Here is a 22,807-nt window from a genome sequence, read left to right as displayed (position 1 = left end):
ATTTTTATTTTATTCTATTTTATTTCATTTTTTTACGTTCATGCGTATATCAAAATTTACACTGAATGTTCCTTATTACACATACAGAGGTAACGTTCATAGGATATTCTGAATATTTTACAATTATTTAAACGTTCTATATGAATAACATTTCTCTACTTATTTCAGGATACACAAAACTTTTGGAGTACGAATGGAATATTTCAAAAAAATATCTAGCGTTTACTGGAGTGAAAAAGTTGTTATTTTATTATATAGTCTTATACATACATACATATATATATATATATATATATATATATATATATATATATATATATATATATATTGGATATATAGACATGTGTAATTAAAAATAGGCAATTTATTTAAACAAAAATTTAAATAATATAATATAATACTTATTTTGTTAGTTTTTAAATTTTAAATGCATTTTAAAAAATTAAGTATAAAAGAGCTATCGGAGTTATTTATCTTATTTATTTGCACTCTAAAAAATTATATATAAAAAAGCTGAAACTTTTTATTATTTGCACTTAAAAATTATATACATATATAGAAGAGTTATTATTTATCTCTATTTTTTCTTTATTCTTTTTTTTTAAGAAAATTATAATATAAACTTCAATGGATATGGACACACTTTTGTTTCTCTGACAGAAAATTTATTTATGTCATTATACAAAGTATATGTAAAATATACACGCACATACATACATATGTTATCTGGATTTGAAATAACAAAATTATAATCTAGAATGTATTACTGAAAAAAAATGTATTAATATACGCGTGTACGTACGCGCGCGTGCGCGCACATATTATGTGCGTGTACGTGTTTATCGTAATTATCACCATATGTTTGTTTCTCTCGTATAGCATATAACTAAACTGTATCATAAAAATATCAGTACTGTAAGATTTTGCTAGACACAAACATTGTACAAAAATAATAAAAAGTATTCCCGCAAACATATCATACCAAAAAAACAAGCTCTGTGTCTTAAAGATTATAAAATCAATTAATCACTATAAACGATTTTTCTGAATTATTCAAGTCTTATTATTTCAAGTTTTGGCAAAGATGATGCAATATATGATATGTCCCCGGGAAAAAAAGTTGGCCATATATGTATATATGGATTTTGTCAATATCTGATCATGTCTTACCAAGTATAGTCATATATGATTTTATTTAATTATTATATTATCATATATATAATTATATTTAGCAAGATATGCTCAGATATTGACAAAATCCATATATGGCCAATTTTATATGGACTTTTTTTTTCCCGGGTCATTAATCGCTCTTGAAGCAGTTATTATAAATATCTGCTTCGAAAACGCTATTAAAACATATTTTGCTTTTTTCAGCCAAACAATATATACACACACAACAGAATTTACCTGAATGAGTCCTTTCATCCATGGTAAAATATATGTAGATATATGCTATTATCGCAAAAATAAATAATATCGTTTATATTTAGAACGCAGTAATAAAAAAAAAATATATTAATTAAAAATTTTATTCCGCGACATACAGATCAGTAAGTCGGGTTGCCTATCTGACAATCGGCAGGGGCATGCTTTACCGACCTCGCAGAAAAAAATCAATATGTATACATATGACATGCCGTTTTCACATGACATGACATCTTAAAAGCATAAGAAAATATTCTATTTAATATAACAGTTACAAAAAATAATTGTTTTAAGAAAAATGCTTGATTTATATTATCGATATTATCTATATTATTGATATTATTGATAGTATTAATTATTAAAATCAAATATTATGATAAAATGATAAAAGCCAATTTCTTTTTCCTCATTCTTCACCGGATTTGCATTCTTACGACACGTCGTTTTACTTTTTAATAGCATAGAAAATGTTTTATTCAATATAAAAGTTTCAAAAAATAATTATCTTAAGAAAAATGCAATTCTCATTAATAAAATTTAATTATGTCGTGACATAATTAAATTTTAATTCATTACTAAGAATCATATTTTTCTCAAGACAATTATTTTTTTAAAACTTTTATGTTGAATAAAATGTTTTCCATGCTATTAAAAAGTAGAATGGCGTGCTATAATAAAAATGACGTATTAAAAATTCGATAAATTAAAATTACATCGTGACATAATATTTTGATAAATTAAAATTATGTTACGACATAATAATAATTCTGAATGTCTATTATGTCCCGGTATAATTTTAATTCATTAATATAAATCGCATTTTTCTTAAAACAATTATTTTTTGAAACTGTTATATTGAATAGAATATTTTCTTATGCTTTTAAGATGTCATGTCATGTGAAAACGGCATGTCATATGTCATATGTACATATTGAGTTTTTTCTGCATGCCCCTGCCGATTGTCAGATAGACAACCCGACCTACTGATCTATATGTCGCGGAAGCACCCGATCTCCGATCCCCTACACATATATGCTATGAATATATACAGGGTGGATCATTTTAATCCATCCAGTCGAATATCTCGAAAACCAAGCCCGGGAGAGAAAAATGTTTCAGACAAAAGTTGTATGGTTTCGAGGGGGCCATAAGATGGTACCACTGGTTTGACCTTAAAAAGTCATTTGAAGGTCACGTGAAGGTCACTTCAAGTTTTTTAAATGGAACACCCTATATATTTTTACATATTCTTGTAGCTCATCTCGAGAGCTTTCCAAAACACTTATGACAAAGTATTTTTCATTAAGTATTTTTTGAGTTATAAGGCTTCAAAGTTGCAGTATTTTGACATAAAATACAAGATATCTCGTAAAATATTCATTTTTTGATTATCTTACTCTAATACTTTTATGCACAGAATAATGAGACGAATCAATTGGTGTAAAGAAAACACATAATTATGTTAAAGTAAAAATGTGTAACTGTTAGTTGCAAATTCAGGTTTTCGAGATATTCGACTGGATGGATTAAAATGGTCCACTCTGTATAGATATGTGTATATAAAATACCAAGAAAATTTTTTGAAATAATAGATTAGAACCAATCAGAAACACTCAAAGAGATTTTGGAACGGCCATCGAGTAAAATTTTCAAAGAGAATATTTTGGAACGTAGCCGTAAGGCCGGATTTACAATAGATGTAGTAAAGCTTTAAACCGTAAAGAATTGACCAATCACAGTTGAATGTGAGAAGAATAATCAAATGTGATTGGTTAATTTCTTACGACTTAAGGTTTACTACGCCTATTATAAATCCGGCCTAATGCACAATAAATATACCACTAATATACGATTCCGAGAAAATCAACCAATCACGCGTCTGGTAGGGATAACATTCTCTGACGCAAGTTGTTTGCTCCAAGTTGTCTATAGTTTGGAGACAGACTATAGACCCTAACTTGACTTGAACGAGTGAAAACAAACATTGATCCGTTCCCGACTCGACCATTTTCGACCAAAAGTGTTCAACGTTACTCGAATATAATCTTACAGTCGCAAATAAATATAATATATCGTGTAGGAATATTTTCGCTTGGTACATATATACGTATCAAGGATATAATTGGAGAAAAAAATCATAAATTTTTATGTAATAATCGAAAAGTATGGCAACTATGGGCGAGCCTCTTACTTTAGCAAGAGGTAAACTTTTTATCAATCTTAATTAATTAAAATATATTAGATGACATTTTTGATAAACTTTTTACAATATTTTATCCTTTTTTTTTTATAGATGTCAAAAGATCTATAGAATTATTAGATAAATTACAGAAAGGTGAGCAATTTAAATATATAAAGTATTCTTTCATGTACTCATCGATATCTTTTTGATTTTTCATAATATTTTGTATTCAGGAGGTGAAGTTCCTACAACAAAATTGGCAGCATTACAGAAAGTGTTACAAAGTGATTTTCTTAGCGCAGTACGGGAAGTATACGAGCATGTATACGAAACTGTTGATATTCAGGTAAAATTACAGGCAATAAATAACTGTTGTTCCGAATTGGCAGATATTTCTTATTGATAGTTATAATTACAATTATTAAGAACTATTCGCCAAAGGGTTCGCAAGATGTACGTGCATCCGCAACTGCAAAAGCAACCGTAGCTGCTTTTGCAGCCAGCGAGGGTCACGCACATCCACGTGTAGTTGAATTACCAAAAACGGAAGAAGGACTTGGCTTTAATGTAATGGGAGGTAAAGAACAGAATTCACCCATTTATATATCTCGCATTATCCCTGGCGGTGTTGCCGACAGACACGGTGGTTTAAAACGCGGTGATCAACTTTTGTCCGTTAATGGAGTGGTTAGTGAAAGTTTTTGCTTCTTTTATTTCTTTTAAATATATTGGAGATAAGATTTTTTACAATAAAGAGAATCAATATTTATTTCAGTGCGTCGAAGGAGAAAATCATGAAAAGGCGGTAGAATTATTAAAGCAGGCACAAAATTCTGTAAAATTGGTAGTGCGATATACTCCACGTGTTTTAGAAGAAATGGAGTTGCGTTTTGACAAACAGAGAGCTGCTCGTAGACGTCAACATATGCAATAAATATTATATATCAAAAAATGTGCCCCTGAAATATTTAATTATAATCGTTAAAGAAATGCAAATTATCAATTATAATATCCATATATTTCAACTATTTGTGCTCATAATCATAGTTTAGCTGGCTTACAGCATTTTAGCAATTGTATTTATATTCCTATTCATCAATAAATGTTATCTGTGTTATCTGTTATCTATGTATTGTTAACGATTCTTTATTCTCCGCGATCAATTTTACCATATATAAAGCAACGTTTTCAAATTTTAATTACGATATTAAAATTATCTTTTTGCCATATGAAATCATTTAGATCTAAATACAAACATTGTTGGGCTATCAAATATTGCGTTGGCGTTTGCGCTTGTGTTTTCATTCCAATGAAAAAAATAGACAGAAGATAAACTTTTTTTTATTCACGTAAAGCCCAACGCATAATAAAAAGAATATTAGATAAATAGGAGGAAAGAAAGAGAAATTTTCTCTACCTTTTTTTTTCTATATCCCTTTATATTTGATTTAAATTTTATTTTCTCCATTGTGCGCAGGGTCTAATTGATAGAGTGTGTATTTAATTGACCAATCGGGATAAAAACATTTTACATGGGTTGAATTTTTGAACGCATTCCGGGATTGTGTTTCAAAATTGTTACAAATGTATTTTGTGCGTCTATAATTTCTCGTTGAAAACAGAAAACGTATAATAATTAGTGTTCCAAAAAGCCGAGTCTACAATGGACGCAAACGCAAAACGCAAGCCGCAAGAAATCAACCAATCGCAGTTAAATTTAGAGAAGAATAATTATCGAATTAGAGTGATTCATTTTTTGCGATTGCGTTTTTTGTAGACTAGGCTTAATCAGACACTCGCCAATGCCGAACAGAATTTGATTGGCCATTGATGAGCCATATCAGACAAGAGCAAACGTGCTCCGTATTGAGCAGTACTAGGTTAGGAGAATGTAAAGTTAAAATAAGATCTTTGTTTTATGTAATACATGTAATGTGTAATATTATTATAAGTTTGTTTCCTTTTTCAACGTTATGATTAACTTTAACCTCGGTTTAAATTTCCCGCTTACACTTGGTCACTAATATGGGTACAAAATGGCGGACAGGATTCGCGCGGCGGGAGGGGGGACTCTAGTAATAATAACATAAAGACTAAAGATGTCGCTGTATCAGGCATCGGCAGTATGAGCGGCATCACGTAGAAGGTTTCCGTTCTAGATTTTCAAAGTGTGCGGCGGGTTGCCGGCTGCCATCTTGCACCTCGCTCGTTTGAGAAGCCGGCCGCCCTCAAAAATCCGGAGTTTCACGCGTTTGCGCGGCCTCAGCTACTTCGTGAGCAAGTTTCGTGCATTCGCAACGAATCCAAGAATCCATCGTATTTAATCCGATCAAGATTCGGGCCCGGGATGCTCTAGGTGAGTCCAAAATAAGCTTACATCAGTCGCTCGATCGCGATGGCGTGTGATTTACTGGGTACATGTGTGTACGTGCCTTGTGCCTTGTGCCTTGTGCCCTGTGCCTTGTGCCTTGTGCCCTGTGCCCTGTGCCCTGTGCCCTGTGCCCTGTGCCTTGTGCCTCTTGCCTCTTGTCTCTTGTCTCTTGCCTCTTGTCTCTTGCCTCTTGCCTCTTGCCTCTTGCATGTGCGTGCTTTTTCGTGCTCGGTTCGCCCGGTAGGTATCAGCTAGGTAATCTCGTTGACGCGTGTACGCTCGAATTACGGGTACAAAAGTAATTCTATCTTTACGCGTACGAGTTTTTCCTGTGAATCTGATCGATTCGACCGTACGTTGGATATATCTTTGTAAGCTACTAGCAATTATAATCGATAAAAGAAAATATTGAAAAGAAATATTGAAACGTTTTTCTCCTTTCTATCTTTCTCTCTTTTTTTCTTTTTATTATTATTAATTAATAAATATGGCTTATGCTTTTTAATCGTAACTTTTTATCGTGTCTGCTTTTATTGCTTTTATTCTAAAACATAAAATAGATTTTCAAATTTATTGCATAGGTTTTTAATCGCAGCAAACTTTAATAATTATATATCGAAACTCGAAGCTTTTTGAAGTCTCCAAAATACGTACGTGTCTATTTTTATCATATTTTTTCATAAAGGTGTAATGTGCCTATGCAGGTATATATGCGTATGTACATATATACACATATTCTGAACTTTCTGTTTTGTAATGCACTTTGCTAAAAGATGATAGTGTCAAATTGTTTCTTATATACGCTCATCTATTTAATTGAGTTATCAATCAAAAATATTCTCCTACTTTATATTCTTATATAGAAATACAAATAAATAACAATTGCTCTCAATATAAAATTAATTATATGAATTGTTCAGGTTTATTGCTGTTCTCACATGTACGTAACTGGGTGACCAGAAGAGACAAAGTCATTAATAGCTGTAAGTTTGGAACGGATAGTCGAGACAGTATATCATTCATCAAGACGCTTATCGATAATAATATTTCGGAGAGAATGGCTTTACCAAGTAGAGCAAGAGTCTATGCCGATGTAAATTCACATAAACCAAGAGAATACTGGGACTACGAATCTTACGTTGTCGATTGGGGGTAAGCGATATCACACACATCAGAGTAGTATGGATATTGTAACATGTTTCATTTACTATTGTTTATTTTGCTGATGTAGACAACAAGATGATTACCAGTTAGTAAGAAAATTGGGCAGGGGTAAATATAGCGAAGTATTTGAGGCCATAAATGTTACAAACAATGAAAAATGTGTCGTAAAAATATTGAAGGTACAACAATTTGCTTATCGTGTTACATTTGATAAGCATTTAATGCAAATTAACGGAAAGTGAAAAAATTCATAATACTAATACTATATATTTTTGTTTGTTGTAGCCTGTAAAAAAGAAGAAAATAAAAAGGGAAATAAAAATTTTAGAAAATCTTAAAGGTGGGACCAACATAATTACACTCCAAGCAGTTGTCAAAGATCCAGTTTCAAGGACACCAGCATTGATTTTCGAACATGTCAACAACACAGATTTCAAGCAATTATACCAGACGCTAACCGACTACGACATAAGATACTACCTCTACGAATTATTAAAAGTGCGTTTATTGTTATAAGTGCAATGGAACCAAATATCAATTCATCATGAACCTTCGATGATTATTGTTTTCATAGATGTAGGTTCCAGGACGAGTTTAAAGATACACTGAATTATTGTTTTTATCTTTCTTATTGATCTCAAGAATATAGATTCAATTTTATCGCTTAGTTTTGTCTTTTACGCAGAATTTCTGGCTTCTTGCAAGATATTGCTACCTTGGGTGAAACGAAGACTATTACACACACACATGTTTTATCTTTCAATGTGATAAAATAATTTATTTATAGAATATTTTTCCTTCTCTCTCTCTCTCTCTCTCTCTCTCTCTCTCTCTTTCTCTTTCTCTCTCCCACTCTTATTTTTTGCTCTCTGTCTTGTTTTTATAATTATCAATATTATTATTATTTTTTTCTGTAATAGTATTTAAGATAGTAACAGCTAAAAACTATATATGTTAATTGTAATTTTTAGCTATTACTAAAAATATATATATATATATATATTGAAATTTATATATGAATATCTAATGATTTTATATCTTTTATTTTAGATTAATTTATTTATTTTCTTTTTACAATGTAGAATAATTTTAGAATACATTTCCACTCTGTTAAAGCAAAGATGAACATGTGAGAGAAACATTTTCTTTTCATCCTGCCAGGTCTGTCAAAGATTTTTAAAAAATTTTAGTAATTTTTGGAATTTTTTGGACTCTTGTGTGAATATTGTATGTTATGGTAGCACATCCGATCACGTCCACTGCATTGTCTAGTCGTAAGTGCAGAGATAAGATATAACAATTGACATAATTTTTATTTTTATTTCGTTTCTGTACAGGCGCTAGATTATTGTCACAGTATGGGAATTATGCACAGGGATGTGAAACCGCACAATGTTATGATAGACCATGAAAATCGAAAATTACGATTAATCGACTGGGGATTAGCAGAGTTTTATCATCCTGGTCAAGAATACAATGTACGAGTAGCTTCCCGCTATTTCAAAGGTCCGGAATTACTTGTAGATTATCAAGTAAGTATTATAATATGAAAATATGTAAAAGAAAACGATGGAGATGAAAAGGAAAAAAGAATTGAACTAAATCATATCATCATACGTGTGTATGTGTATTTATATACACATCTTCAAACTATAGATATTATAAGTTAATGAAAAATATTTTTTTGATACCTTACAGATGTACGACTATTCATTAGATATGTGGTCGTTGGGTTGTATGCTCGCCAGTATGATATTTAGGAAAGAACCGTTCTTTCACGGACATGATAATTATGACCAATTAGTTCGAATTGCAAAAGTTCTTGGGACTGAAGAATTATTTGAATATCTTGACAAGTATCACATTGAATTAGATCCTCGTTTCAATGACATCTTAGGTCGGCATTCGCGTAAACGTTGGGAACGTTTTGTACATTCAGAAAATCAACATCTAGTATCGCCAGAAAGCTTGGATTTTCTTGATAAACTCTTACGCTACGACCATTATGAGAGATTAACCGCGCGTGAAGCAATGGAACATCCTTATTTTTGTAAGCATACAACACATATATCTATATACAATGTACATTTTTTTATATCATTTTTTTTTTTTTTTTTTTTTTTTTTTCTTTTTTTCGGAGTTTATCTTTGCATGTATATGCGTGCGCTCGCGCGTGTGTCATCTGAGAAGAATGTATTAAATATTTTTAAAAAAATAATTTTCTGTTAATACAATTGCGCATCTATATTGTATATTATACACTGTGAAATCATTTCAATGTTTCATGTATCTTTCTACTTGACTATATTTTTTTTTTTCTAGATCCTATAGTAAAAGAACAAGGTCGGTTGACCATGGTGTCATCATCACCTACTCCCATGACAGGCTCAGTGCCTGTAGGTGAGTAGCGGCCCAGGTAATGTCACCACTTTAATCTACCTCTAACTCTATACTCTAATTGACATAATTATAATATAGTTAACTTATACATATATTGGACATTAAAAATTTAATACTGTAAAATATGTTTCTCTTATTTCATCAAGAGTTGTGTTCTTAAGTATGTATTTTTTCTTTTCCAAAGTTACTTTTAGCATTTTATACCCCTGTCTCACGACAGATTTATAATAATATATCTTACGAAGCAGTTGCATTCGCCTGTATAAATTTTTATGCGTACAACCGCATTTAAAAAACAGATGTAATCGCGAATGTTGTTTGCACTTTACATTGAAATAACTTGTATTTAATTAAGGTAAAAGGAAAATGTAAGTTGTAAATATATTATTACAAATAGAAAATATTGATTACACATACACATACATTGTTCATTTGTTATATTAGTTCATCTCATATGTTAACAATGTTTACGACCGACCGTAATGAATATACAAGCGTGTGATATTTAAGCAATATATATTATACATATATTGCTTAAATATATTTTACATATATATATATATATATATATATATTTATATAAAATATATATATAATGCAATAGCACATAATTCTATTTGTAAGCCTCTCTACCCTCGTTTTTGTGTTGTCCTATGTTTCGCGCTCTCTTAATAAGTTTAAAGATAATTTTAGCAGTTGTCTGAAAGTATTATTATACGGTAGTTTCCCTAATAGAGAATATATTTAATACCACATGACCAGTGTACTCCGCTCTGCATTACAAATGATTCTTCGAATCGTTTGATTGACCGAATCGAATCTAGAAAAAAAAAAAAAAAAAAAAAAAAAAGATATTTTTTTGTCTTACAGAGTCAATTAAACGTATGACTCGAAATATTTGTAACGTCGAACGGAGAGGACATTTGCAAACGCACGCTTTTTAAATAGTGAACAATTCATTATATTATTTTTCCATTTGTATTGAATCGAAATGAAATGAGAGACATCTTGTATGTTGACATAGATCGTGTGACACATTGATATTAGTAAAAGGTCTCGTGTCAAAGTGATTTTTTAACTAGGAGATCATTACAGATCATCGTGGCGTAACAATGAGCACTGTACCGATTCATGGGACAAACGGATTGGAAAGCATGGAAGAAATTGGAAGCGGGTGTTTGACCCTTTCAGAAGAACTGCCTCAAGTAATCTTATAAGTTCAGCAATTCTGAACCTCAACAACCCGATTTCCAATCTACAAAATATTGCAATGCAGCAGCAGATATTTCGTATTGCCAAGTATATTCTTCTCCATACGAGAATCATTCTGATTTGTAACAACGGCTTGATCGATGATCCCATCATTAAGACTGAAGTATCTAATTTCGCTTTGTCTCCTTCAAAAATGTATAACCATTCGAAATTTACGATGTACTTAGTATATCACGGGAGATTAGGATTCTGGCACAAAATCTATCACATGAGAATACATGCTCCGTCCATATTGGCCGGGGTGTATGCGATATCAAAAACAGCGAGTCGCTCATTTCCTTTTTACGATTCGCGATGCGTCCCACTGTATCTACTATTTTTTCTGATGTTGCTATTATTATCATCATATTTTTGGCAGATCTATAAATGCATAAAGATGCAGCTAGATTCACTCTCATTTCATGAAAGATGATTATTTGTGATTACACGATACATGCAGTGGTGAAGATTTTAAGCAAGCCACCTATTTACATTCACATACACTCACGTACACAGCATACAAATCAACATATACACAGTCATACTTATACCTTAGGCCATTCGGTTTAGTACTTTTAACAATGATAAAAAAAAAAATGTTCGTTTATATCTGATATACCACAATAGTTGAATAAAATGTTTGTTATAGCCAAGTACTCTTTTGTGCTTTGTGAATACCTGCTCTGTACATCCAGCGCGTACTACCGTCGTTATTCAATGTTGTTCAATGAGAATGAGAATCGAAAAATCATCGATTTCGAGGCATGATCAAATGCCGTAAGATAAAAATTCGTTATACGTACGTACGTGTGTTTGCTGCACTACTATATACAACATTTTTCTAATAATAAAAAGAAATTGATTTATAAATGAAAGCAGGTTTTGTGGTAAAGTCCATTAGTTATCACGCACAAATTCACAAGCATCTTAAACACTTGGCACAATGCCTATAAACATTGACATGTATACTAGCTTAAAAAACTTTATATACATACATACATTATACACACACACACACACACACACATGTATGTGGATATTTATAAACTTGGTCTCTTTGTACGTTGATCATTTTTACAATAACTTACATTAGAATTTTTTTATCATGATTTCACAAAATTGCTTTATACTTTTATTATGTGCATTGAATTATATGAATTATTCTATATATATATATAATATTTTATAAGGTCAATTCATACATAAAGTACATTCAAAAGAATTTATACATCAAGACGAGACATATTTGTAAAGAATGTATAGGAATACAATAATACTGTCTTGTATACTGTATCCTTCTTGTATAATTTTTCAAGGATTTGTCAGTTCCTATATAAATATGCATTAAGATTAATCAATCGCCATTTATATTCTCGAACATTAAAACAATGTGTCTTACAATTAATTTCAAGTGGAGTCTGATAAAAATATGAGTGTTCCACATAATCAGTTAAAAAATAATATTATAGTTTCTCTGACTGCTACACACTATTTTCGCTTTTATATACATATATATATATATATATATATATATATATATAATTTTATATATATATATATATATATATAATTCAAAACGATACATTTATGAACACAATATACATTATATACATATATACAAATTAGTAAGAATATATTAATATGCATATACAGATTAGTAAGAATATATTAATATGCATAAACGCTATAATAAATAAGTGTTGCTATACATATGACATATAAATATGTAAAAAAAAGAGACTATATATGCTACATGAATAGCTACATAAATATGTTTATTTTGTTCACTTTACTCTCACATGTGTTACATGTGCTATATCAATGTTAATATACATGTTTAACTAAAAAAAACCCTTTTTATTTGACAAAAACGACATGTATACATATTTATTATCAAGTTTTCACGCCTCGTTTTTTATATAGAAATACATTAAGTTAACGATAATTTAATTTAGTTTTATGGAAAAGGTGAATGTGGAACAATAATCGCTATACATATTTAAATATACAAATTAGCTTAAAAAGACTAAATATTAAAATAAAATAAAATGTCGCTAATAGAAGTAATATATTGCGCTAAAAAAATTATTATTGGCTATGATATTTTTCTGTACCATAATATATAAAATATTTAGAGAGAGGCATGATAGACATAATTGTTTGAGATACTTTGTCTTTTTAAAGGTTAATGTTTTAAACATATTTGAACAATTTTTTTTCCCCACTTCCTCCTTCTAATCCATTTTATCATTCTTTTCCTCCTCCCTGCCAATGAACTTTCTCTCTTTTTCTGTATGGAACAATCGTACGATAAAATAATATGCTATTTCTCATACCTTTATATCTCATTGCTCTACAGTTTAAGTTTGCAAATAAATATTTTTATTACATTTACTATATTATTTTTTTTATATAAATACATTTCAAGCATGCTACAAAAAATAGAAATTGTTAAAGTATGACAATAAAACTTGCAAAAAATTGCATCAATAATTTAAATGCTCACCAATGTGCAAGGTACAAGAACAAACATATTTAATATTTTTATGATATTTCGATTAATAAGTAACTTATAACTAATAGTAATAATAATCTTTTATAAATATGTAAGTATATAATAATCTTTTTTTTGATTTTACAAACATGAAACACCTATCCATAATACGAATGATGTAACAATTTTCCATAGTACATACTGTCTACTTTGCACTCGCACTCTCTCTGTCTCTATTATATATTATATGCAATGAAAGCTAAGATAATGTTGTAATATATAATTAAAAGATTAAAAGAGAAATAATTTTTTATTCCTGATAACAATCTCATTAGCTTGTAATAATAATTTATGCTCGAACAAAAAGCCTTTATCTTTTGTTACTACTATTTTAATTTGAATTAAAATTGATAACTTTACATTTATATAGGTGAATGTGTGTGAGAAAGATGCATGTGTGTGTGTGTGTGTGTGTGTGTGTGTGTATGTGCTTAACTTTCTACATAATTATATATTAATCGAGTATATCGAATGTATAAACGAGAAATCGATCGAAACAGTGATTTATCCTCCTTACATAAAAAAATTAAATTCTTTTTTTGCCAATATCGGTGTAATAAGACAACAATAAGAAAATCCTGTTAGCATATAACCTCGATTGGACATCACTCACATCAACTACCGATTGAGACTGACAATGAGTGACTGAGGACCACTGTTGAATCAGTGGCATTAATCACCGATTATGATCACTGCACTAATATGTCAGATTTGGACTTTGGACACAGTCACAAGTCTAACCATAGAGCTTACAAAAGGGCAATGGTGTACTGAAAAAGGATCGAAAGATGACAGAGAGAGGAGAGAGCAGAAACCTTGGATGATAAACAATGACAAATATAATAATGAAATTACAGGTCTGTTACCTACAGTGCAAATTGGTATAATAAAACATTTATTTTGTTATTTTTGAGACAACTAAAAGATCTATATATCTTTATTATAATAAAAGAATAATTTGAATGACATTTACTTACATATTTACATATAGCGCGTAGCCAAATTTTTTCAAAAGTTAAATCCCTATCGGTCTAGATGTCTAGATCTCGTCGGTAGCAGCACGAACTTAAGTCCGTGGGTGGTAGATGGCACCACAGACTTCTATCTGTGGGTGGTACAGTATATAGTATAGAGTGGAGGTGGAGTATAGTATAGTAAGCTGTCAGTAGTCAGCAGTCAGTAGCTGTCAGTTATATTTTACTGTAAATTTAATAGTAAATTATAACAGTTATTAAATAATTTTTCTTTCATCAAAATGAATGAAGTAGAAAGCTTACGACGGAGGATTATAGAACTCGAAAACGAGTTACGAGAAAAGGAAAATAAAGATGATGCGACAGCAACGAGAGAAAAGATCAAACATATGTCAGAAGAGGTGGTGGATTCGAATCCGTATAGGTAAATTTAAAAATATTTTTCACTCTTTTTAATCATTTACGTATGTTGCGCTCGTTATAAAATTAATTTTTTTTTTTTTTTAATCAAATTTTTATAAACCAGGTTTTTGTTTCTTTTTATAAAAACGTTATTTCTAAAAAAAAGGCTAAATTTACAAAGAACCACTATATAGACATCTAACACACACAAGTACAATATAAATAATTAAATAACATAAAAAAAAAAAAAAAAAATATATATATATATATATATATATATATATACACTTATTAAACAAACATTTATTATGGCTATGTTTTGAAATTCATCATTTAAAGTTCATACTATAGATTTTAGTATTGAGTGAATTTTGGAACACATCCTCTATATAAGAGATATAATATAGATTTTACAAGAAATTTTTATACTAACTTTGTCTATTTTTATTATCTTTATTTCAGTCGATTGATGGCATTGAAGCGTATGGGAATTGTTGAAAATTATGAAAAGATACGAGAATTAACAGTAGCTGTAGTTGGAATTGGTGGTGTTGGTAGCGTAACAGCAGAAATGTTGACAAGATGTGGTATCGGAAAGGTAAAGGAATGATAATATTATTTACTGAATGTTAATAACAATCAGTTATTGACTAATTAATACTACAATATTTCAGCTGATACTATTTGATTACGACAATGTAGAACTTGCAAATATGAACAGATTATTTTTTCAACCACATCAAGCAGGTCAGAGCAAAGTAGAGGCAGCGGCAAATACTTTGCGTTATATAAATCCTGATGTGGAAATTGAAATACACAATTACAATATCTCAACTATCGATCATTTTTCAGATTTTATGAATACAATAAGGTACAAGTTTATAAATTTCTTTAATATTCGGTTTTACAATAGATTTTTGCATATTAAAAATCTTATTTAATTATCGTATATATTTTACAATTAATTTAAATAATAAATTTATAATTAATTTTCGTATCTATGCAGTACTTCTAGTTTGGAAAATGGACCAGTCGACTTGGTATTGAGCTGTGTTGATAATTTTGAAGCTCGTATGGCAATTAATACTGCATGTAATGAACTGAATCAGAAATGGTTTGAAAGCGGCGTTTCCGAAAACGCTGTCTCTGGTCACATTCAATTTATCGTGCCTGGTGAAACAGCGTGTTTTGCAGTAAGATCTCAATTTATTGGCTACACGTAAAACAAACGAATTTTTTAAAAATTCTATACTTTTTTTTAATTATTTCGTTAAATTTGAATTTTTAGTGTGCTCCACCTTTGATCGTAGCATCTAGCATTGACGAGAAAACTTTAAAACGCGAAGGTGTATGCGCTGCATCATTACCTACCACTATGGGTATAGTAGCAGGCTTTCTGGTGCAAAACGCTTTAAAATTTTTACTAAACTTTGGACAGGTGTCTTATTATTTGGGTTACAATGCTATGGAAGACTTTTTTCCTAAAATGACTTTAAAGCCAAATCCAAATTGCGACGACGCACATTGTAGACAAAGACAAAAAGAATATGCGCGAAAGCCAAAAAGTCAACAAAAACCAAGCAAGATTATTGAAGAAAAACCTCTACATGAAGATAATAAATGGGGTATGTGTGTGAAAAGAAAGAAATTATAATCTCTTTTTGAAACATACTTTTTGCATCACTTTTAACAAACTTTAGATTATTTTTTATTTTCTTTTTTTTAGGAATTTCACTAGTCGATGAACAAAGTGAACAACTGGATGAAAAAACGTCCGTATCAACTTCAGGTGTACGATATGCATATACTATTTCTGCACCTATACACGCGACCAATTCAGAAAGAGAACAAACTGTTCCTGAATCTACAGGAATAAGTTTGGAAGAATTAATGGCCGAAATGAAATCTATTTGAAAATAGTGCAATGTAAGTGCACAGATATGCATATATATGTTACGTACTTGAAATTTTTTTAACTTTATATTCAAGTCAATATCAAATCACCTTGATATTAAGTATAAATTGTACTTTATTGTTATAACTCTTTTTGTTGCAAAATAGTTGCTTTCAATAATATAATGTGATATTTTACGTGAATAAAAACCATTTCTTTGTAACATTTAATAAAAAGTAAAAAGAAAAAAATAAATCATTATATATATATATATATATACATAAATTACTTAAAAATATATATACACAACTTACAGATAGAATTATATGTCAAATTTTTCAAAGCATATAGATGCTCCCTCTTCTTCATACTCTTCTCTCGTTACCAAAAGATTTGAAAACATTGTGTTTTGTGAAAGCTGTTTCCCACCAAACCATGCATAAGTAATTGGACTAAAAGTAAAAGAATATTTATTAGTAGACTTTTCACAATAAAAGGTATAAATGGTAATGAAATATATAAAATACTTTTCCGGTAAATAGACGTTTACGGCATATTCTGTCGGAGCTAAACTTCTAATTTCTTTATAAATTCTGTCTTTAAATCCTGGAAATTTTGCATTACCACCAGTTAGAATAATATTGGATAGAAAATGGGGCCATGTTTCTTCATCGCAAGCCTTTACGGAATCTATAATAGCTTCGGGAATACCCATTTGTCGGATACCGATGTCCGATGGATGGAATAATATTTCTGGTATGGCAAATCTCTCATTAGTCAAACGTAATGTTTGTTGCTCGTTAGATGGCTCCGGATCCTTAATATATCCACGTCGTAGAGTTGTATAATCTGGCAAAACATAATCCTTAGCGATGGTATTTTTCTCCAGCCTACATTTGACCCGTTCCATATCTTTAAAGAAATCTTGAGATACAAAACAACAATCTTCTTTCACTTGATTAATCACGTACGTTTCGTCCATAACATGCAGCTGACGATAAGATAGTATTTCTTTCAGGTGGTTTGTTAGAAGCTTGCCACCTACATCTATTCTTCGTATCCCTTCCTTTACTTTTGTATCGTTGATGTAAGGTATAATGTGCGTAAAACTGTAACCGCTGTCTACTACTATGCAGCATTTTGTATTAGGATTTTCGAATCTATAATTGTAACATGAAAGACTCGTAGCGTTTATCCTCAGGAGACTGTGACATTCGTATTCCTCAAAAAAGATTTCTGTCATAGCCTCTTGTATGCTTGGGAAATTAAACATTGGTTCTGTCACTATCACAGACGACTGATTTAAATTCACCGAGCAAGACTCCTTCGAAAATATATAATCCCATAAAGTTTTCTGAATATCCCAATTCACCAAATAACCTTTTTGGAAAGGTAACATGTAAAACAATCCGGAGGCATCTCTACATTCTTCGATTTGGTTTCCTATGAAGGGTCTGCGACGTTCGCTCTTTGCTTTCATTATACAATTTGGAACTAATCTAAAACATTTCCATTCATTATTGACAATAATTGAGCGTATTAAAGGTGTAAGCTTAAAGTTTAAGCATTTTCATATAGGTACTTACTTGGGTGTTTCATTGGATAAACCAGCTTTTGCTGTATAAGCACCATTATCGAGAATAAAAGTAGAGTTACTCATATTTAAAAAAAAAAAAAAAAAAAAAAAAAAATACAATTTTAATCAAAAATCAAAGTTTTGACGCTTTTGATTTTTATACATCTATTCACCGGTAACGACGGTAACCGCGGTAATCAAATTTCTATCTCTGTCTCTGTCGTCGTTTAATAAGGCCGCATCTACAGTACATGCAAGCCTTAAGCACAGTAGCGCAACTCTGGCAATTTCAGAGGTACTTCAGAGGTAGAATTTCCTAGGTACTACGTGGATGCTTCCTATTGGCCAATGCCTAGTAACATGGCGCCGGCAGCGCTGTCGCTTATCGTGTCTTGCTCCGATTGGTCTAGACAACCGCCTACTACCACACTACTATACCTATCGTGGAACCAGCCTAATAGTTATATTAGTCTATTCTCTTGTTGCTCTCTGTCTTTTAAGATACATATTGGAATTTGAGATTTGAGATTAGTAGAATTATAACATAACGGTCAAAGCTAATACGCATATCTTTATTTTATTTTATTCTACATCTATATTAAACTGAAAATATGTTTTGGGGTAAGTGATGATTATATATAGAGATTTGATAAAAATTTAATAAAACAATAAACGTTTAATATAAAGATTTTTGCATGGTTCGGTGAAATATATCGCGAGATGTTTAGGCCGTTCCGGTGTGTTCACTGGAAAAAAAGCACATTTTATTTCGTATTATCATGCTTGATTCCTTCTGTTATTTATTTGTTACAGCATTGATATTGGAACCACATAAAGAGTACTCGCAGATAGTCGAACGTTCATTCCACGTGTCTATGGCGACTTTGGATTTGGCTTCACTCTGTAAATCATTTATTTAAAAAATTTTAATTATTCTGACTGAAACTCATTTTTTTCAATTTTAATACTATAATATTTTTAACATAATATAATATTTTTACCATGTAACTCAACAATATCGTGATACATACATATATATCACATTGTTAAATACTCTCTAAGAAATTGTAGGTTAGTTTTCAAGCAAATTTTTCAATTGAAAAATAACGCGTATTCGTAATAATGTATAATACAATAATACATTTATATTGTAAAATGGTTCAAAACTTGATTTGTCAAGCAAAATAAAAAAATCTTTGCCTCTCTTGTTTCGATTAGTCGACCAAATAAATAAAAGTCAAAAAATAGATTTATGCATTAAACTGATGTATGTTTATGTATCGCAAATTATGTAAGTATATATATATATCATTGTAACATATGTTTATTCAGAAATTCTTTTATCACAGACATCTATTTTATTACAGCTGATAAACTAGTACAAGTATTTGTACGTTACAAGGAAAAATGTTATCTACTTTGTAATTTAATAGAAGACAAAAAATGTCAGGTACCACTTGATATAAATTTTGAAGAAGGAACTTATGTAACCTTTTTGACCTATGGTCGAGGTTTTGTACATCTGACTGGATATATATTACCATATGATGAGATATGTTCAGATAATTCTGAAGAAGAAGAGGTAGAAAACGAGATAGAAAAAAAAAAAGAAAAATGGTTAATTACTAATAATCAAAATTCTTTGAAGAGAAAGACAAAATCACAAGAAGATGGGAAAAAAGTAAAGATATCTAAGCAAGAATCTTTTGATAAAAGCAATGATCAAGATGCTAATTCTAAGGAAAATTATGGCTCTTTGGAAGAAGAGGATAATGATGTGGATATGGAAGATATGGAACAGGAAAAAAACGAAAATGACAACGACAATGATGAGGATGAGGATGAGGATGAGGATGAAGATGAAGAGGAAGAGGAGGAGAAGGAGCAAGAACATGAAAAAAAGGAGATAGAGAATCAACAGCAACAAAAGCAAAAAAAGAATCATGATAAGCAATATAAAACTAATGGGAAAGAAATTAAACAAGAGCAGCAAAGTAAGAAACAAAACAAGAAAACGGAGCAGCAAATGCAACAGAAGAATCTAAACCAAGCAAAGAAGAGAATCATTGAGGGTGGTGTGCAAGTGGAAGATATAAAAATCGGTGACGGTGCACTCGCGACACTTGGCAAAAATGTTACAGTTTATTACGTGGCACGCTGTAAAATGGGAAAAGAAGAAAAGAAATTTGATTCTTGTATCCAAGGAAAAGGCTATAAATTTCGCGTCGGTAAAGGAGAAGTGATCAGAGGATGGGAAATAGGAATCATTGGAATGAAAGTTGGTGGGAAGCGTCGTCTCACGATACCGCCTAACTTGGGGTATGTATAGTATTCGTTCTTATTTTCCATTTTATTTTAACTTTTCTATTATATTGCGATAATATCGAGTTTCATATAATGAATTATTTTTAAAATTTTTTATTTTTTTGTTTAGGCATAAAACTTATATTATTGAGTGCTAATTTAACAGAGCAATGTTTCTCTTATAGGTATGGAGCTAAAGAAGTTTCTCCCGTTCCTGCTAATAGCACACTTACATTCGATATTGAACTGAAGAAAGTTAATTAAATGTTAATAATAAATTTAAGTATTTACGTAATTTTAGGATTCTTTAAAATGTTCTTTAATATATATTAATTTCTGGTTTGTAAAATATATAATAATTTTATTAAAATTATCTAAAACTATATTATTTAAAGATTTAAATGTCTTAATTAAAGTGCAGAGAGAAATATTTTTTTAATAAAGTACAAATTGATTGAAATGTAACTAAAGTACAAATGAAATAATGTTTTCGCTAAAGTATAAATTGATGGAAATATGTCTTAACTAATGTATAAATAGAATAATGTTTTCGCTAAAGTACAAATTGCATGTTACACACATTTCAGATTGTTTATTTAAAACTTTACAAATACATCTTAATAGAAAAGTAAATAATACAAGGAGACAAATGATATGTAACAAAAGACTTTATATAAATCTATGTAATTTTTTTTAGCGTGTGTGAATGGAATATGAATTTCTTTTTTATCGCACACGATAGAGATTTTTACAAAGTGTTTGAGAATCTACATTTATTTATTATGAAGCATTAACAAAACAAAGTTTTATAAATAAAAAATTTTTTACCTTGTAATATCTTGATATACATTCCTTAAAATTTCTATTCTCAACTATGCGTTAATACCTTTTTTTCATATAATTTAAGTAAGATATACATTTTCTGCATTGTGTGTACTAATCTATTGTATGCTAAAAATAATTATATCTTATTAAAAATAAGTTTTGAGAGAAATAGCAAAATATTATAGCTATAGAACTGGTTTCTATATATATATGTATATATATATATATATATATAATTTATATTCTATAAAATATATCAAATATGATACAGACATTTATTGTTGGTAAGCTGAATCAAAATGTCATATTTTTAATCGATTCTATATAATTTATATAACCGAGACGTACTTAATTTTGTTATTGGTTCAAAGCAATTTTTACATTTATAATTATTATGTTGAATAAATATATATATTTAATATATATTCAATAGCTTCTTCAAAAATTAAATGTTAAAATAGTCTATATCAATTAATCGAATATATTTATTCTAGATAAACAGATTTAATCGCTCTTCTTTACAGCATCTCGATTATCCTTCCATGATAAAGAACATGTTCCATTTTTACATTCTTTTATTAAATCCGGATAAGGCTCGTCCTTCTTGGTCTCTTTTCCTTGGTTTCCTTTATTTCTCAATTGCCACCATTTGATTAATAATGGTTGTATGAGAAATCTCCATATTATTAGAAATATCGGAACAGCAAAGCATGGTACACACACCATTATGTACGTATATACCTTATTTTATAATCTAAAATTATAATACACTCAAAAGCATATTTTATTATTTAAATAAAAAAATAGAAATATTTGTCTTAGAATGCTATACTATACAACTTTCATCACATTTCTTTAAAATTCTTTATGTACATACATTTTGCGTCTCGAAAAAGAGTGATTTTTACCTTTTTGAAAATGGGGAAGATCCTATAAGTGTTTACAAGGAATAATTGAGCTAACGTGAGAGATCGATATAAGCATAACCTGGACGAAATTGCAACGCTTATCACCAACACTTGGATGTTTTCGATAAATGTGAAAAAAATATATCGATCAAAATGTCAGTTGGTGTTTATCGATACATGAAAATCGTACGTTTCCACAAGTTTATACACGCACGTCCCTTGACGTTTTTATCATTATTTGCACTATTTTTTGCTGTTTGCTTTACTGACACTCACACAACGGACGACAGCAGGCAGCAGCAGGGAGCAGGGAGTAGGGAGTAGGAGCCACAGACTTCTACATACGTATGTAAGTGGATGCTCAACGTAGCTACCATGAGGCACTTTTGTCAAGGTGCCTTTTCATGCTGACGCTCGACGCTCATTTTCAGCGTCAAAAGACATCACGTGGCCAAAAATAAAAATATCAATTCGCCAATTTTGATCACGTGATCTGTTTTCGCGCCAAGAATGAGCGTCGAGCGTCGAGCATGAAAAGGCACCTTTAGGGTGAAAAATCATATCACCATCACCG

At 30.2% G+C, this 22,807-nt stretch overlaps 5 protein-coding genes and 1 long non-coding RNA gene across 11 annotated transcripts; 4 read left to right on the top strand and 2 right to left on the bottom strand.

Moving 5' to 3' along the window:
• Positions 1–3,359: 3,359 nt before the first annotated feature.
• On the top strand, positions 3,360–4,734 carry Veli (L27 and PDZ_signaling domain-containing protein veli). 2 transcript variants are annotated; one of them, XM_072895426.1, is made up of 5 exons: positions 3,360–3,630; positions 3,722–3,763; positions 3,844–3,956; positions 4,037–4,297; positions 4,386–4,734. In XM_072895426.1, exons 1-5 carry the CDS (start codon positions 3,594–3,596, stop codon positions 4,542–4,544), a joined length of 612 nt encoding a protein of 203 aa, XP_072751527.1. In that variant the 5' UTR covers positions 3,360–3,593; the 3' UTR covers positions 4,545–4,734. The 2 variants fall into 2 exon arrangements, with proteins under 2 accessions (XP_072751527.1, XP_072751529.1); XM_072895428.1 differs by having other exon boundaries at positions 3,362–3,630; positions 4,052–4,297.
• Positions 4,735–5,774: 1,040 nt separating this feature from the next.
• On the top strand, positions 5,775–11,451 carry Ckiialpha (casein kinase II subunit alpha). Of its 2 annotated transcripts, none has more exons than XM_072895425.1 (8): positions 5,775–5,966; positions 6,902–7,133; positions 7,213–7,324; positions 7,431–7,643; positions 8,483–8,677; positions 8,844–9,195; positions 9,468–9,545; positions 10,641–11,451. In XM_072895425.1, exons 2-8 carry the CDS (start codon positions 7,039–7,041, stop codon positions 10,760–10,762), a joined length of 1,167 nt encoding a protein of 388 aa, XP_072751526.1. In that variant the 5' UTR covers positions 5,775–5,966; positions 6,902–7,038; the 3' UTR covers positions 10,763–11,451. The 2 variants fall into 2 exon arrangements, with proteins under 2 accessions (XP_072751526.1, XP_072751525.1); XM_072895424.1 differs by having other exon boundaries at positions 5,776–5,966; positions 9,468–9,561; positions 10,641–10,779.
• Arp6 (Actin-related protein 6) lies at positions 6,507–18,463 on the bottom strand. Of its 2 annotated transcripts, XM_072895423.1 has the most exons (4): positions 18,207–18,463; positions 17,148–18,119; positions 16,935–17,072; positions 6,507–6,525 (listed from the first exon to the last, which is right to left on the bottom strand). In XM_072895423.1, exons 1-3 carry the CDS (start codon positions 18,278–18,280, stop codon positions 16,943–16,945), a joined length of 1,176 nt encoding a protein of 391 aa, XP_072751524.1. In that variant the 5' UTR covers positions 18,281–18,463; the 3' UTR covers positions 6,507–6,525; positions 16,935–16,942. The 2 variants fall into 2 exon arrangements, with proteins under 2 accessions (XP_072751524.1, XP_072751523.1); XM_072895422.1 differs by lacking the exon at positions 6,507–6,525 and having other exon boundaries at positions 16,931–17,072.
• On the top strand, positions 14,476–16,845 carry Uba5 (Ubiquitin-like activating enzyme 5). The gene is made up of 6 exons (XM_072895421.1): positions 14,476–14,748; positions 15,189–15,324; positions 15,401–15,597; positions 15,733–15,919; positions 16,015–16,351; positions 16,453–16,845. Exons 1-6 carry the CDS (start codon positions 14,606–14,608, stop codon positions 16,638–16,640), a joined length of 1,188 nt encoding a protein of 395 aa, XP_072751522.1. The 5' UTR covers positions 14,476–14,605; the 3' UTR covers positions 16,641–16,845.
• Positions 18,464–18,657: 194 nt separating the features above from the next.
• Fkbp39 (FK506-binding protein 39kD) lies at positions 18,658–20,883 on the top strand. 2 transcript variants are annotated; one of them, XM_072896306.1, is made up of 5 exons: positions 18,658–18,817; positions 19,010–19,099; positions 19,564–19,778; positions 19,845–20,515; positions 20,686–20,883. In XM_072896306.1, exons 1-5 carry the CDS (start codon positions 18,808–18,810, stop codon positions 20,762–20,764), a joined length of 1,065 nt encoding a protein of 354 aa, XP_072752407.1. In that variant the 5' UTR covers positions 18,658–18,807; the 3' UTR covers positions 20,765–20,883. The 2 variants fall into 2 exon arrangements, with proteins under 2 accessions (XP_072752407.1, XP_072752405.1); XM_072896304.1 differs by having other exon boundaries at positions 19,564–20,515.
• Positions 20,884–21,316: 433 nt separating this feature from the next.
• Positions 21,317–22,710, bottom strand: LOC140667927 (uncharacterized). Of its 2 annotated transcripts, XR_012047083.1 has the most exons (3): positions 22,234–22,574; positions 21,848–22,079; positions 21,317–21,451 (listed from the first exon to the last, which is right to left on the bottom strand). It is a non-coding gene; the product is annotated as an uncharacterized lncRNA (long non-coding RNA). The 2 variants fall into 2 exon arrangements; XR_012047082.1 differs by lacking the exon at positions 21,317–21,451 and having other exon boundaries at positions 21,718–22,079; positions 22,234–22,710.
• Between the last annotated feature and the right edge of the window lie 97 nt (positions 22,711–22,807).

Source organism: Anoplolepis gracilipes, chromosome 7, assembly GCF_047496725.1.
Source record: "Anoplolepis gracilipes chromosome 7, ASM4749672v1, whole genome shotgun sequence".
NCBI lineage: Eukaryota > Metazoa > Arthropoda > Insecta > Hymenoptera > Formicidae > Anoplolepis > Anoplolepis gracilipes.
Note: the sequence above shows the minus strand (reverse complement) of the source record. Positions and strands in the feature narration are given on the sequence as shown.